Source organism: Wolffia australiana, chromosome 2 (genome assembly GCF_029677425.1).
Source record: "Wolffia australiana isolate 7733 chromosome 2, ASM2967742v1".
In the NCBI taxonomy this organism is placed as follows: Eukaryota; Viridiplantae; Streptophyta; class Magnoliopsida; order Alismatales; family Araceae; genus Wolffia; species Wolffia australiana.
The window spans coordinates 15283697-15298050 of record NC_135836.1 but is presented as its reverse complement, the minus strand read 5'-3'; the positions used below and the strand labels follow the sequence as shown (position 1 = coordinate 15298050).

Below are 14354 nucleotides of genomic sequence, written 5' to 3'. Positions count from 1 at the left end.
GAGCTGATAATATATTTAAAAAAATCTCTCCAAACCATTGCACGATGTCAGCTTCAACCAATAAACGTATTTTTACAACTATTACATGTTGGATATCGAAATCTGATATCCAATTCCGATATCCGATATCGTCATCCTTCCCGAGAGATGGAGGCGGATGATGACATCGAGATGAATAACCATATCAGATATCGGTAAAAACTGATATCAAAAATGTGATTTCCGATATCTGATTCAGCATCTGTCCCGATTCCGTAATCCGATATCGGGATGGGCGAACACTAGTTGACCAGACCAAAGATTGGGTTGTTGGTTGGGTCCAGCAAAATGACCTCTAGATTAAGGATTAGTGCATACCATACACCGGTGGTGTGGTATGGTGCACATATCAATCCAAACGCTGCACAACAAATGAACCCACATTTAACTTTGCACCAGAGCCTGGACAGTGGGAAGTTATGCAGGCATTTAATGTAAAAATATTATTTTATAACTGACGCTGGCACCAGACATGGGCATACTGTTACTGAGGAAACCGATATCCGATATCAGCATCCAGGCTAATAGCAGTATCCATCTTGTAAGTGTCTCACTACTAGAACACTAATGTCAGATATTGCGTGCAAATATCAGACATCAGTCTTGGAGAATACATATGATGCCCCATATAGATCCCCGCTGACTGCCCAACAGGCCACTCCACCCAAAACCTAGGCCTTGTCAAACCCTAGTTCATCAATAAGCCTGGACTCCACCAAGATCCCTGGTCCAGCGTCAGGTTAGCTACCCTATGAGACCATCCACACCCTGAACCTAGTTGAATCAAATCCTAGATGAGGTTTGCAAATCAACCTGGATCAACCAGTTGAAGGAAAATAGGTTGCTGAAATCAGCCAAGTCAATGACAAAATCCATGAAGTTGACTCAGCCAAGATCGCTGATCTAAATCAAATGTAAACACTATGTCATCAAACCCTAGTGCACCAACCAGTTTTTCATTCGCACCTTGGGGCCAAGTGGACTTGGCTTAACTGGGCTAAGTAAATCTCAGGCATCCTTTTCCCTACTCCCTGCAAAAAAATCGATTAGGAAACAAACCCTGCAACAGAAGAAAAATAGGGACACGGATACACAGATGGTACTTTCATTCCAGATTTGGTGACTGGTTAGGACTTCATAATGTCTAAAGATAAAATATGCGCATGAATTTTCTCAAAATATTGGAATTTCTGTACAGTTACCCAAAATTGGAAAAATAGGTGTGCATCCAATCTAACAATGAAAAAAAAAAAAAAGGGTCATCCATCTGCAGCCCAAGATCGGAAGCACGATGTGGCTTCTCAGCTTTCTGCCTGATTCTAACATTCTAAGCGCTGGTGATTTCATCAACGTTTGGCAGGAGTAGCGCTTAGGTTAGGAGGCCTGCTTCATTTGTGGTATTTCGATAAATGAACAAAATTGTTACATACCCACAATAAATGATGGTCCTGCTCTTGTGGGGGCATGACGAATAGCCACTGCTTGTACGGGCTACTCCAACTTTTTAATTCCTCCCCCAGCTTGTGGCCTTGAAGATCCAGTTCTCTTGTCCTCAGGGCAACGCCATGCTTCTCTTGTCCTCGAAAGGAGACATAATCCTCAGAAAAATCCACGAATCAGCAGAAGACTCGTTAACTCGAACTTTGATTGATGGATTTATGTCTCTCAATCAACTTGTCCACAAATGCACGAATCTGCACATGACAAGGAAAGAAAATTAATCAGAATATTATGAATCAGATCCAAAGAAGCTATATTGATGATGACTGATGAAAGATCAGCAGCACAAGAAAGGATAAATGAATCTTAAAGTTCATGTCACGAAGATTGAAAGATCAATGAAGATTCAGATTCATGAACAAAGATGCTCCAATTATTACTTTATTCTTGCGCTTGAAATCCAAGAACTCGTCTGCTGTCATCAGTTTTTCGGACTCTGTGCATTGTTCCACGACCTGAAAATGTTGACGCTTGATAGTGAGACGATAATAAGATATATGAAAAATTGAAAGAGATCAAAAATAACTAAGACTTACCTTGGTGGCTGTTTTCTTCATGATGGACTTGTACCCATCCTTGTCGATCTTCCTAGCTTTGTACAACGGCATAAGCAAAGAGCCAGCATAATCAACAACCCCACGTTTAATATGATTCACACCCCTCTGTTTTCCTTCAGCAGATGAGTTGGATTTCAAGGGCAATGCAGCTGAGCATTGAGCTGCTGCTGGCGGCTCAGTATTCTCTCTGGCGGACCCGTTAGAGATCTTATTGGACAAGTCATCTTTCATTTCAGCTTCAGCCACCACTGATTGGGACTGCCATCTTTCGATTGCAAGAGAGTCTTTCACTCCACCACTACCGAGGCTCTCTGTATCAACCCATGATGCTCTGCCCAACTTGCTGTCAGCACCTTCATTTGCCTCATTAGATAAGCCATTCTTCTGGATGTGACGACTATCAGAGGAAAATCTTGAATCCTCCATATCTGCACAAGCAGCTGAGAAGTCAACGGACCAGTTCTGGACCCTGCAGTTTCGAGAATCCATTTCGGAAATGCATTCTGCTCCCAATATGCCGCTGCCATCAATATGCTCGCGCCTGATAAACCTATGAAAAGACAATATCTTTGGAAGCCCAGACAACGTAGTCGAATCTGCTTCTGAGGATGTATATGCCTGGGAAAAAAAAAGTGAATATTCCATCCAAATTTATGATAAAAATAAGAGATGTAGTTTGAACACAAACCTCTGCTGCCATTCGAGCAGCTTTGGCGGCACGAGCAGCTTCAGCAGCCGCTAGGGTTCTAGAAATCTTTTCCTCTTTCAAGTTATCTTCAAGCTTGTTGTCTGCTGAGATCTCCCCTTTCTTATCGCTGATACTGATACAACCGGGGCCATTATCTTTTGAATTCGTCCGTCTAATGGAGGTAGCAATATCTCGAAATTTTGTTCTTAATGCATCTGTCCCCCCTTGCTGGGTCAACGACTTGGTCTTTCTCTCACGGAAGACCTCGACCCATACATTGACGAGTTGGCTTGCAATGGCACGAATATCACGACTAGTGTGCATACATACTTTCTCTTTCACAGTTTTTCCGATTCCTGTTGATCCAGAATTAAAAAAGAACTCTATAAGAAAGAATAGAGACAGAAAAAGGTGTCCTCGAAAAACATGTAGTACACAACTTTTTCTGGATTTGCTTATAAACATCACTGGAAATAATTGTATAATCAATATAATGATTAATTCAGAACGTCCGACTTCAAACATTATAAATTAAAAAATTAATTAAGACTGGACATATACCAAGAATTTTTCCAAAATTCTGTATTGAAAAGTGCGCCAAGAACTTAATAAAGTTGGGACCCGATAGAAAAGACGGAAAGAAAAAGGGAAAAGGGGTGTACCAGACAAACGAACGGCTAACAAATCCGTAGATACAAGAACCAGCAATCGAATGCAATGACGGAGTAGTTGAGTTGCATCTTTGCCGAGGGAGTCCTAGTTTCAAGAACATGAACGAAAAAGAAGGTAATTAGCCATACCTCGTAGAAGAAACTGACACATTTAATTTCAAAAAGCATAACGGACAAACATACCAATATCCAATTGTTGAGGATGGTAAGCGCCTCCCTTGTTCCAACGATTGATTTTAACTTATGCACAGGAAGGCGCAGAAACTCCTTAACAAGATGCAATCGGCCAGGAATCGTTTTTGCATTGCAGAACAAGTCCTTGAGCAAAGTTTCATTGCTTGGCAGCATCAAATTACAACTAACCCTACACAAGTCTAGCTTTCTCTCCAGCTCACAAACCTCATCTCTCTCACTCTCCTCCTGCCTTTCAGCCATCTCCATTGCTTCAACTTCTGCTGTGTAGTCATATCCTGCGTAGAAGATATCCATGATACGGACTGCCTCCCGGAGACCACTCAGCATGGCCCCACCCACTGTGTCGGGATGCTCTTTAGATGTAGCCTCGCCTGCAAAAAACAAACGATTCTCAACAGGTCTTGCAAGAACATCATAGTCTTCTCCAGAAGCGCCGACAGCAACATATGAATATGCTCCCCTGCTGTACGGATCCCTGCCCCAGTTAGTAACAACAGCTCCGAGGGGCTCTGGAACAGAGTCATTGCCAAAAATCTGTCGGAGGACTAACATGGCATGATTCACATGTTCTGATTTGCTGACGTCTTGCCCATCCAAGGCAGCTTTGCCTACAACAAGAGCTATTAGAACAGGGGCCCCAACTGTCTTCTTCACATTCCAGAACATGAAACATCTGCCCCTTTCGCTAGTTTCCTCTGCAGTGGCCCCAAAGTAGTCCACAGTGTCATCCCAAAACACGGTTGGGAATTCCAAGACTATCTTATTCAGCACGCCAAAGCCAAGCCGATTGATTGAGGACTGTTTCCATTCTGGGAGGGCTGGTGAGAACTCAATAGACTCTGCTTTTAGACAGCCAAGTGGCACCGTGATCAGCGCAGCATCACCAGTGAATTCAAGACCGTCTGATGTAATCACCTTGACTGGTGCCCCTGTTTCATACTTGATTTCTTTCACAATGTGCTTCAAGTGAATGGGGATCCCCTCTCCAAGAGTTTCCACAACTGAACTGTAACCTCCTTTAATCATGCAATGGGCCCCACCAAAGCCTCCATACACATCATCTTGATTCCAATGCGGGAGTGATACATTCTTGAGCAGTGCAGCACACCCGTACTCCAGATTGGCAAAGTGCCAATTCATCACTCTTCTCTCGAGGGGATTCAAAACATCTGCTGCCCCATCTTCATCTTCTGCAGCATGCTTCTTAACGGAACTTTCCCCACAAGTTGATCCGCTAAATGCTTGCTTGCCCATTAAGTGGCGCTTCCTGAGAGCATTTTCCAAACCTTCCTCAAGCGACATGCTTGCTGATCCCATTTCATCCTCAGCCGTTAGATCAACCATATCATCAAGAAGACTGTTATACTCAACCTCCAAAGCCTCATCTAAGTCTGACGGAACTTTGCCCCCTGTAACAACATCGTAGAGTGGGCAATCACTATTCAACACAGTGAGTTCAAGGCCCAACTGCGTGCAGATCAAAGAAGAAGGATCGGCTGGTCTCTCAGCAGCAAGATCGGGCTCAACACCAGTAATGATGCTGGCACCGAGATCCACAGGTACGGATAGAGAGGAGCGATCAGTATAAACCCGTCCACCAATCCTATCACGGGCCTCAAGAACAGTAACAGAGACACCGTGCCGTTGCAGATGTTGCGCTGCAGCTATGCCTGCTGGGCCAGCGCCTACGACAATGATCCTCTTTCCTGACATCTTTGAGTCAGACTCAGGGCTAGACTTCACATCCAAGTGCTGCACAAGAGGAGGCAACACTTCAACCGAAGGATCGAGACATTCTATAGATGGCATATCTCCATGATCGACTGGTTTTACACACACATCATCCGTGAGAGATCCCAGTCCGACCAAATCTTCTTTGACGTTCATTTTGACCATCTCATTTGCCTCGACTGCACATAAATTGCCATCACTGTTTAAATTAACACATTGAGCTGGCACTGAGTTATCCACATTCTCACAAAAAACTCCCTTATCCTGAGGTTTACAGCTCTGTTCGTTGTGACCAGGTGATAATTTGATAGTTGCAATCCTATCTAGGCTCTCATGCATCACAGAAGCTGGGAAATCAGACATCTTATCCAGACAATCATACTGAATTTTCGGACTAAGACTTGTCTCAGAGATAGGCATTGTTAATTCCATATTAAAAGGATCCGAATCTTGAGTTGGTATATCATCATCGCCATGGAAAACTTTTTCCTCAATGGATTTTTCATCAGGATAAGATGCCAGATCAAATGAAAGAACTTCCCGTCTGGAATCCATGGCTTGCCCTTCACCAGTTTCCATACTGCCATCCTTTAGTGGATGCCCACAACATGATCCACAAAGAGACTGGTTGGCATTATTTGAAGCAACACCTCCGTTTATGTAGCCCTGAGAACAAATTGTTTTCAGGAGAGCCAGTCTTTTAAACTAATCACTGGCTAGAATCACATGAGAGAATTTAAAAGTATTTAACATCATTTTCTTTCACTTCATACAGAGAAGAAATGAGTCATCAGGATTAAAATGTATTTTTTAGAAAAAAAATTTCAGCAGAGAGGTAGTATGCCAATAACATATCACTATAAATTATTTTCTGAAAGAGTTATAATTATATAATCCTAAAATAGATGGCAACATCGTGGCCCAGATTATTCCAAACAAAAACATCGCAGCCCAGTATATTCAAAAAAAAAAACATCGCGGCCCAGTTGAAGTGCACTTTACAAGAATACAACAGAAATCCAATTGAATTCCAAAGAAATTATGTTTAAGCCTGCCCTGCGTTTATCAAACTGGACAACAAATTATACAACTGCAGAGACAAATGAAAAATGATGCATCATTTATAAGAAAATAAAGAAGAAGAGACCATAGTCATAGCACCGCTGAACTTCTTTGAGACAACAGATAAAATTAAGGACTTACACTGCGATCAAGGAATGTAAATATTTGACGGAGAAGAGAGGTCCGGGGTGGTTCGTCCTCTAAAGGAAGATCAGTGAGTCCACAGTCCCCCAGGGTCAAGATGCAGTTCACATTTTTACTCCAAAGATTTAAAATCATATTCCTGAAAATCAGACATAAAAAATATAACACTAAAAAGTGGATACGTAAGAACAACATATAAGAAAATTAAATGGGGATGTACCGATAAATAGCTTTAAAAAAGAAATATAGTTGGCTTTTGGACGCAAAAAAACAAAGAAAACCACCATAAGAGCTTTGACATTAACAATCTCTTCTTTTCAATCTTGGAAGACATCCAGATTATCCTAGTTGCACCTAGGCTTCACGTCCACAAGGAAACTCCTAAAATGCGAACCTCCTTTGAGATAGCATGCATCTCTCTTTCCACGAGAAATGAATTAAGATATTCACCTCTTTGTTCCCAAGAATGAAAACATGAAAAGTTCAATAACAAAAAAATATGACTGGAAATTTCAGATCAGCTTTAAATTCTCTCATATATTGGTATGCAAACGTAAGAATAATCTCCCACTTGTGTATTTCATTTGTTACATTGGTCTTCACTATGCAACGTTTCCATATTTCTACCAAAAAGATAAAAAGAGACTAATTCATTTTCGAGGTTTAGTATCTTAATGCTCCGAAATGCCTTCACTGTATTTTGGGGACATATCTTTTTTAAGAATAAAATAACAATAACAATTCAGAAAGCCAATACAGTGTTGTTAGATAGAAACATTACTGAGAATGAAACTGACCTGCATTCCAGATAATCTCGAAGTCCTCCCTTGCGCTTTAAAATCTCTTTAAACTTTACTTTCTCGATTGGGCTTGCATCATGAGATTTCAGACCAGCGGCCACAGCTGCTAGGCCTCCTTCCCCAGAATTCATTGGCATCACAGAGTTGACCCGGTTCCTTTCTCTAGCAGATCGTTCTTCATCAGCCGTTGTAGGGTTTCCGAAGAAACCTTGATCATTATACATCAGCGCTTCCCATTCATAATCCCCTTCATAAGTCATGTTACTATCCTTAATCCTCTTTATTTTTCGCGAAACTCTAGGCTGAGCCTTTGGTTTATCTAAAACGCGATTATCCATCTCTGATATTGCACCATTAGAGAAAGAATCAAGCACATTTTCCTCTTCTCTGCTGACATGTCCACTGGACTGCTTGCCATCAAGGGGGGCTTCAACACCCCCATCCGTATCATGGGTTGAATGACAAGTGGCGTCACCATCAGATGATGATGTCTTTCTATCTGTTTTCATGTTTGCAGAGGATGTATGCAAACGTACACTGTTATCTCCTCCTCCATAAGATTTCTTTGAGGGAGATGGATTGGACTCCAGAGGTTCTATTCTCTCTTTCTCCAGAGAAGGCTGCCTTTTAACCTTTCTGGAGACATGACTCGTAGATTCCACAATTTTCTCTTCAGAGCATCGCTTCGGGTCATCTAACTTCTGATTTTTTTCTGCTGGATTCACAGTTGCATTAGAAGAGTCGTCTTCAGCTCTGTTCCCAGTATTCTGAATCGACAGGGAAGATTTCGTCTTTGGAACAAACCCTTTAGACTTCTGCTTAATATCAGAGCTGATGATGCCAGAACATTCGCGTGAAACCTCATCAGATCCTCTCGGAGATTTCTTGCGCCTCTTCTTACGAGCAAACTCGTTGTCTGTACCGTCAGAAACCAGTGAAAGTTCATCCTTCAAATCTAGGGTTTTCTCCATCAGAGAAGATTTGCAGCCATCAGCAGAACCCAAAGCTTCCTCCGCTGGTTTTCTCCTCGCCGAAGAGAGTTTACGAGCATTAGAAAGAAATTCTGACAATGAAAGATCGAAACCATCACTGGGGCTTTCTGGATCTTCGTAGGATGCAGTAGATTTATCTCCTGCACCCTTCTTAGAATGCAATCGAGATGATTTTTTCTTAACCTTGGGTGCCATTTTACCACTCTGAGAGGTATTCAACTTCTGCTTCAGACTGGCTAGGGTATCCTTCATGTCAACTTCAGTTTCTTCCTTGCCCAAATTCAAAAGGGCTTCATTGTCTGAAGGCAAGCTGAAATCTTTCTTGGGTAATTTTCGCCTCTTTGACTTCACCAGGGTTCTAATTGGTTTATCATCGTCAGATTCTCGACCAACTACCTGAACGGCACAGCCCACATCGGACACTGGGAGAGATCTCCCATACGGTAGAGGGGCAGGGGGTGTTCCTTCCCCTTCCATCTCTTCCAATGCCCGGACCGGTTCTTCCATCGTTCATAAGGACCTCCCCTGTGAAAGACACACAAATTGCCGACGAGATCGTCAGCCAAACAAGTTCTAGGTTTCATATTGCGTTTTAATTCCCGAAAAAACGGAAAAAATCAATGGGGAAATGCACATTTCCGACGAGAAGATGCGGGAACAATGCCAAAAAAAGGGAAGATTATGCGACCTACGAGGAACCTCGGCTGGCTTCGTCGATGATAGAGAAGATCAGCGAAGATGAGAGAAGATCGACTGTCGCTTGTACAGTGGAAGAGACGTCCTTCGCCGAGTAATCTGTGATTGAACGGAGAGATTTTCGCTTGCCGGCGAGTTCTTCCTTGCTGCTCGCGAACTTCGTTGGCTTCTTCCTCCCTCTCCTCTCCGCTGCTTTCGCGACCCCAATTTGGACCCGTTATTCCCTAAATTATTAAAATTAAACAAGACCTGCTATTTACTGCGCTGGGCCGGTCCGATAGAAATTCGACCCGACAAGAGGACGGATGACGAATAGATCTGGGCTTTCCAGATCTTAGCCCAATTAAGAACCGGAGAGATAGTTTCGGGGACGGATGACGAATAAGCTTTATAGATCAAAATGGGGTAAATAGGACGGTACATCCAAAACCATGCCCAAAATCTGCGAGTTAACCTAAACTTTTTTTTTGGCACGGTATATCCCAAACTCGTTAAGTCGACATATCCCGGTGATGACGTGGAATCCATCGTGGCTGCCAGGTGGATCTCCAGCCAGATTTTGATCTGGCGAAACCCACCTCGCAATCACGCTGGATTCCACGTCATCACCGGGATATGTCGACCTGCCAAGGATTTTCCGCTAAGAGAGAGAGAGGCATTCTAGAGAGAGAGAAGGAGAGAGAGAGAAGTTCTAGAGAGAGAAAGAGAGGTGTTCTAGAGAGAGAAAGAGAGGTGTTCTAGAGAGAGAGGCTGTCTATAGAGAGAGAAAGGGGAGAGAGGCGCTCTAGAGAGACCCAACCAAATCGAATCACGCGGGAGAGTGAGGCGTTCTTGAACAGAGACAGACAGGGATAGAGGGGAAGGTTATCGGCGATCGTCGTAGATATTGGAGAGAGAGAAAGAGAGTGAGAGGGGGGGTTCCGCCAAGAGCTCGCGGGCCTCGGCGGCCGGCGACAGAGGTGGTTTCGCCTCCCTCGTTGTGGGCCAAAGGAGAAAGGCTCTAACCGCCCCTTGCGCTGATGACGACGATACTTCCCTTGTGGTCGAGGATGACGTCAAGGTGTGGCCCTCCCCGGCGCAGTCCCAAGGACGCCACCCTCTTCATGGCCGCCACTGCCGCCAGCGCCGCTGGGAAGACGTTGACGGCGCCGCTTGATCGCATCAAGCTCCTCATGCAGGTGTGCTTCGCCCACTTTCCAACACCCCCCTTCTGTTTATCATGCCAATTCGTCCTTGTCCTCTCGATGGATTTTTGAACGCCCTTTATCTTGTTTTGGGTTCTTATTACTTTGCAGACTCACATCGCCTGGAATTTTGGGCAAAGCACTGCAAAGGGGATTAACTTCTATGAGGTGCCCCTCGTCTCTTTTAATTAACTCTCTTGCAAGTTTATCGTCTGGTTCATTTTTCATCCGTTGCTGACTTGAATGCGTCGCAGGCTTTCTCTTTAATCGGTAGGGAGGAAGGCGTCAAGGGTTAGGGGAAGGGTAATCTTCCGCAGGTAGCTTCCTTCAGGAATTACCCACTATTTTTTACCTACAAATTTTCCCATGGTGTCAAAACATCCATGTTCTTCTGCGTGACTACGAGAATGTCTCTCTTTCATCCAGGCGATCCATAAGGAAACAGATGCAGATGAAAGGCTCGTCGTACGACAGCGGTCACGCAGCCTTTACAGGTAAAATAATTCTGCATAATTCTGCATTACTTGGTCTCGCCTTTGAAACACTATTGAATTGCCTCTGTTAATCACTCAGAATCCACTTACCAGAGTTGAGGATATTTCTTTGTTTGTTTGTTTGTTTGTTTGTTTATGCTTGTGTAGGGATTGTGGAGTGTGATGGTGTGTTCGGAGTGAACAGTGGGTTTGTGCCCAACGCACTCAAAAGTTTGCCAAACAGCAGGTATGTCGGTGCTCATGCGATAGCCATTAAACTAGAGGATATGAATCTTGGAGGCAGAAAGTAATATCTTGATGTTTTTCTTGTTGGGTGGTAATCTTGCAGTATTAAGCTGACTGCCTTCGACACAGTAAAAGGGCTGATAGCGATGAGTCAGAAGGAGCTCGGACAATCATAGAGGAGAATCGAGCCAAAATGCTTAGTTGAAAAAGTGTCGCAACTTGGGGGCCTAATGTGATCAGTCGCCGTCCATTTTGCCAACGTGTGTTGCAAGATTTTTCATTTTTATGGTTGGGTTTATGCCCAAGTGTGTAAACGCTTGATTCCTCCTTTTTGGTGGTGCTCCAAGTTGGATGAGATTATTGAAATTCCCAAAGAGCGTGGGAGGCAAAGAGCCAGATGGAGAGGGAGAGGGGAAGCCCAGGGACCCAAGCATTGATGTCATCACTTGGGGGCCTACTCTTGCTATTATAGATGCATTCCAAAAATAAGAGAAAAAATAAAAGATTTTCCAAAAATAAGAGACTCCCTCTGCATTTTCAATTTGGAGAAGAAGATTGGAATTCAGCTGGATGAGGCTAGCTTGGAGGATCTACTGTCTCTCTCTATCTTTGTATCTATCGCTTTCCCTCTCTATCATGTTTCATCTCTAACTATTTCTCTGTCTTCTTTATTTTATCTCTCTCTAAATGTTTTTTTAACTCTTCTTTCTCTCTATATCTTTCGCTTTCTTCTTTACGTTTGTCACTGTCCCCATCTATATGAAGATATAACTATATGTGAGGAATCGATATGAAGAGAGAAAAGAGAAAGAGATGCCTCCACTTTTGGGCTAGAAGAAGGTTAAGGGCATAAATTTACATTTCCTGTTGGATAGTCAAGATCATCACATTTGAAAAACTAAGACCAAGTTTCGCTTGTGCCCTTGCAAAAATTTGACTATAGATGTCAACCATTGGTTCATTTGCCCCATCTACTTCAACACGTGGGGGTTCTATAGCTCCCTGTGATCCCTGCATGATTCATCAATACATGGTAATTCTTTTACATTGAATAAACTTCAAAGCTTGTAAAAAAAGTTAAACAAAACATTCAATCCGTACTTGGCCTGCAGCTCGTGTCCTTGTTTGAGTGCATGTCTTTCGATTATGGCCATGCATGTCTTACGATTATGGCCAACTTGGTGGCAAATAGAGCACCTCATCTGCACGCCTTTCTTGGATAATCTTTGACCATTAAGTTCTTTCTCACTGAAGTCAATTCTTCTCTTTTGCTTGGGCCTTCCAGGTTGTTTCTTCACAAGAGGAGGGAATACATAGTTCCCTTCAACTTCGGTCCACAAGTTTCTTCCATTCATTGGTGGGATACCATATCTATAAGCTAGCTGATATACATTTTTCTTCAACCATTCATTGAGAAATCTGACAGGGTCTTGCTTGATCTAGTGAATGCAAGTAATAGCATGGGAGCATGGAATGCCCCTTATATCCCAATATCTGCAACTACAGGCTCTGGTAAGTAAATCAATCACAAATCTGTTTCCCAATTTTGTAACTTCGAATTGATATATGGCTGCATGTCTAAGAGTGTGTGTCCTAGACTTCAACTTGTTATCTTCGAGCAACTCTCTTATCCGAGGGCATAATTGATCAGTTCTATCAGAAAATAACTCCCTTTTCTTCATTATCCTCTACATGACAGCACTTCTAATATCTTCTAGCATGTCCATGATAGATTTTGACCTAGACTGTATGACATAATTATTGAAGCACTCACAAACATTGTTATCAATCATCTCACATTTTGGCGACTCACTAATGTAAGCTCTGCAAAACTTCTTTATGCCAATATCTCTAAAGTCATGCGCGGCTTGTGGTTTCAATGTGCTCATTTGTCCCATGATCCTTTGGAAATTTTGATGAGTCGTGCACTTCACAACTTTCCAAAATAGGTTCTTCACTATATCAGTGGAATGTCCATTCTTCTTCTAGTTTGCATAAATATGTCTAGCGCAATTCCTATGCTCCACATGTGGTAACAGATATGCCACTGCATTTTCTAGCCCCTGTATAGTGTAAGAGACCATTAAGCTATTAGTGCAATAAATTAGTTCCACATTAATCAATAAGACTTCAAAGAATTATAATATTATGAACGAGTTAGTTAAGTACCTTCTGTTGATCGCTATTAATCGTCCAACCGTGTTAGGCCCCTAACTAGGCGGCATTCCTTGCCCAAAGGCCTGCGTGCTTATTGGGAAGGTTTGTCCGCATGTTCGACTCATGAAGTCCTAAGTACTGAATCAAATGGCTAGCGATGCCCAATACTGGATCTATTAGGCCATTGACACTGTCGGTGGTGACACACGGCAGACTGCGCACGTGCCCGTCCACGCCCAAGGTGGGACGGATCAGGTACGGTCTGCGCTTGCTGGGCACGCGGGCTGAACGACACAGGCGTGCGCGCGCGCAAGCGCTGCGCGCCAACACCAAGCGCCACGCACGGGCGCCAACGCTACCCGCCAGCGCCGAGTGCTGCGCGCGAGAGCGAGAAGCGCTGCGCGCGGGTGTGGGATGCGCAGGCCGGGCGGCATGCCGTGGGCGCAACGCGCGGAGTTGCGCGGGGTACCGCGCAGCGGCCGCGCAGGTGGCGCGCGCATTGCATGTGCGGGGCGCGCGGTTGGAAAACATCCCTCCAGGAGACTAAGGCATGTGGCGTACAGAGAGCGTTGAGACGGCACAATGGGCGTGCGGCGGTCCTACGGGTAATGCTGGGCGTGTGGCGCCCAGCTTGGGGGCGCCGAATGTGGTGGCGTCGCGCAGACTGCGCGCCAGAGTGTGGACACGGGTGTTGGTGGCATGTGTGATTGTCAAGGCAGGGGTGGCGTGTGTGATCGCCACACCTGCGGGCGCGCGGCACCCAGCCTGGCGCACGGATGAGCGGCAGAGCGAGCGCGCGCGCGCGCGGAGCGGCGGCCCTAAGGCGGTGTGGCGACATTACCTCGGCGCAAAGCGCCTCGTCTTGTTCCTTGTAACACCCCTCGTCTACGATGTATTCTTGATGATGTCAATGCAATGACCCTATTCACTGACGGTGCCTAGCACCACCATCTCCTCTAACCCCTTCTAGGCGATCTTAAGCAATTCCAAGAGCTTCCGCTGCAAGAGATCAAGGCTGCTTAGTGTTCTGCCCAAGCACTGAGGCCGGCACACGTCAATTCCGAGCGAAGAGTCCTAGCTCGAGATTTGACCGTATGACACCAGGCAATAGGGAACATTTGATTATTCCCATCCTTGCCCACATCACTCAACAATTGACCTCCCATTTTGGTCTTCAAAAAATATCCATCCAAACTAATGACTCTTCTGCAACCTTCAA

The 14354-nt window shown here is 44.3% G+C and overlaps 1 protein-coding gene across 3 annotated transcripts; it reads right to left on the bottom strand.

Moving 5' to 3' along the window:
* Window positions 1-1184: 1184 nt before the first annotated feature.
* On the bottom strand, window positions 1185-9295 carry LDL3 (LSD1-like 3). Of its 3 annotated transcripts, none has more exons than XM_078592251.1 (9): window positions 9068-9295; window positions 7385-8904; window positions 6585-6726; window positions 3639-6047; window positions 3447-3540; window positions 2785-3140; window positions 2076-2714; window positions 1920-1994; window positions 1185-1733 (listed from the first exon to the last, which is right to left on the bottom strand). In XM_078592251.1, exons 2-9 carry the CDS (start codon window positions 8884-8886, stop codon window positions 1671-1673), a joined length of 5280 nt encoding a protein of 1759 aa, XP_078448377.1. In that variant the 5' UTR covers window positions 8887-8904; window positions 9068-9295; the 3' UTR covers window positions 1185-1670. The 3 variants fall into 3 exon arrangements, with proteins under 3 accessions (XP_078448377.1, XP_078448378.1, XP_078448379.1); XM_078592252.1 differs by having other exon boundaries at window positions 9072-9295; XM_078592253.1 differs by having other exon boundaries at window positions 9079-9295.
* Between the last annotated feature and the right edge of the window lie 5059 nt (window positions 9296-14354).

What these genes read in the sequence shown, in the direction of transcription:
- LDL3 (XM_078592251.1), bottom strand. Translation starts at nt 8,886, where the DNA reads ATGGAAGAACCGGTCCGGGCATTGGAAGAGATGGAAGGGGAAGGAACA. An exon ending in TTACATTCCTTGATCGCAGT is followed by an intron (nt 6,048 to 6,584) that starts GTAAGTCCTTAA and finishes ATTTGTTCTCAG; the next exon opens with GGCTACATAAACGGAGGTGT. An exon ending in GTTAGCCGTTCGTTTGTCTG is followed by an intron (nt 3,141 to 3,446) that starts GTACACCCCTTT and finishes CTGGATCAACAG; the next exon opens with GAATCGGAAAAACTGTGAAA.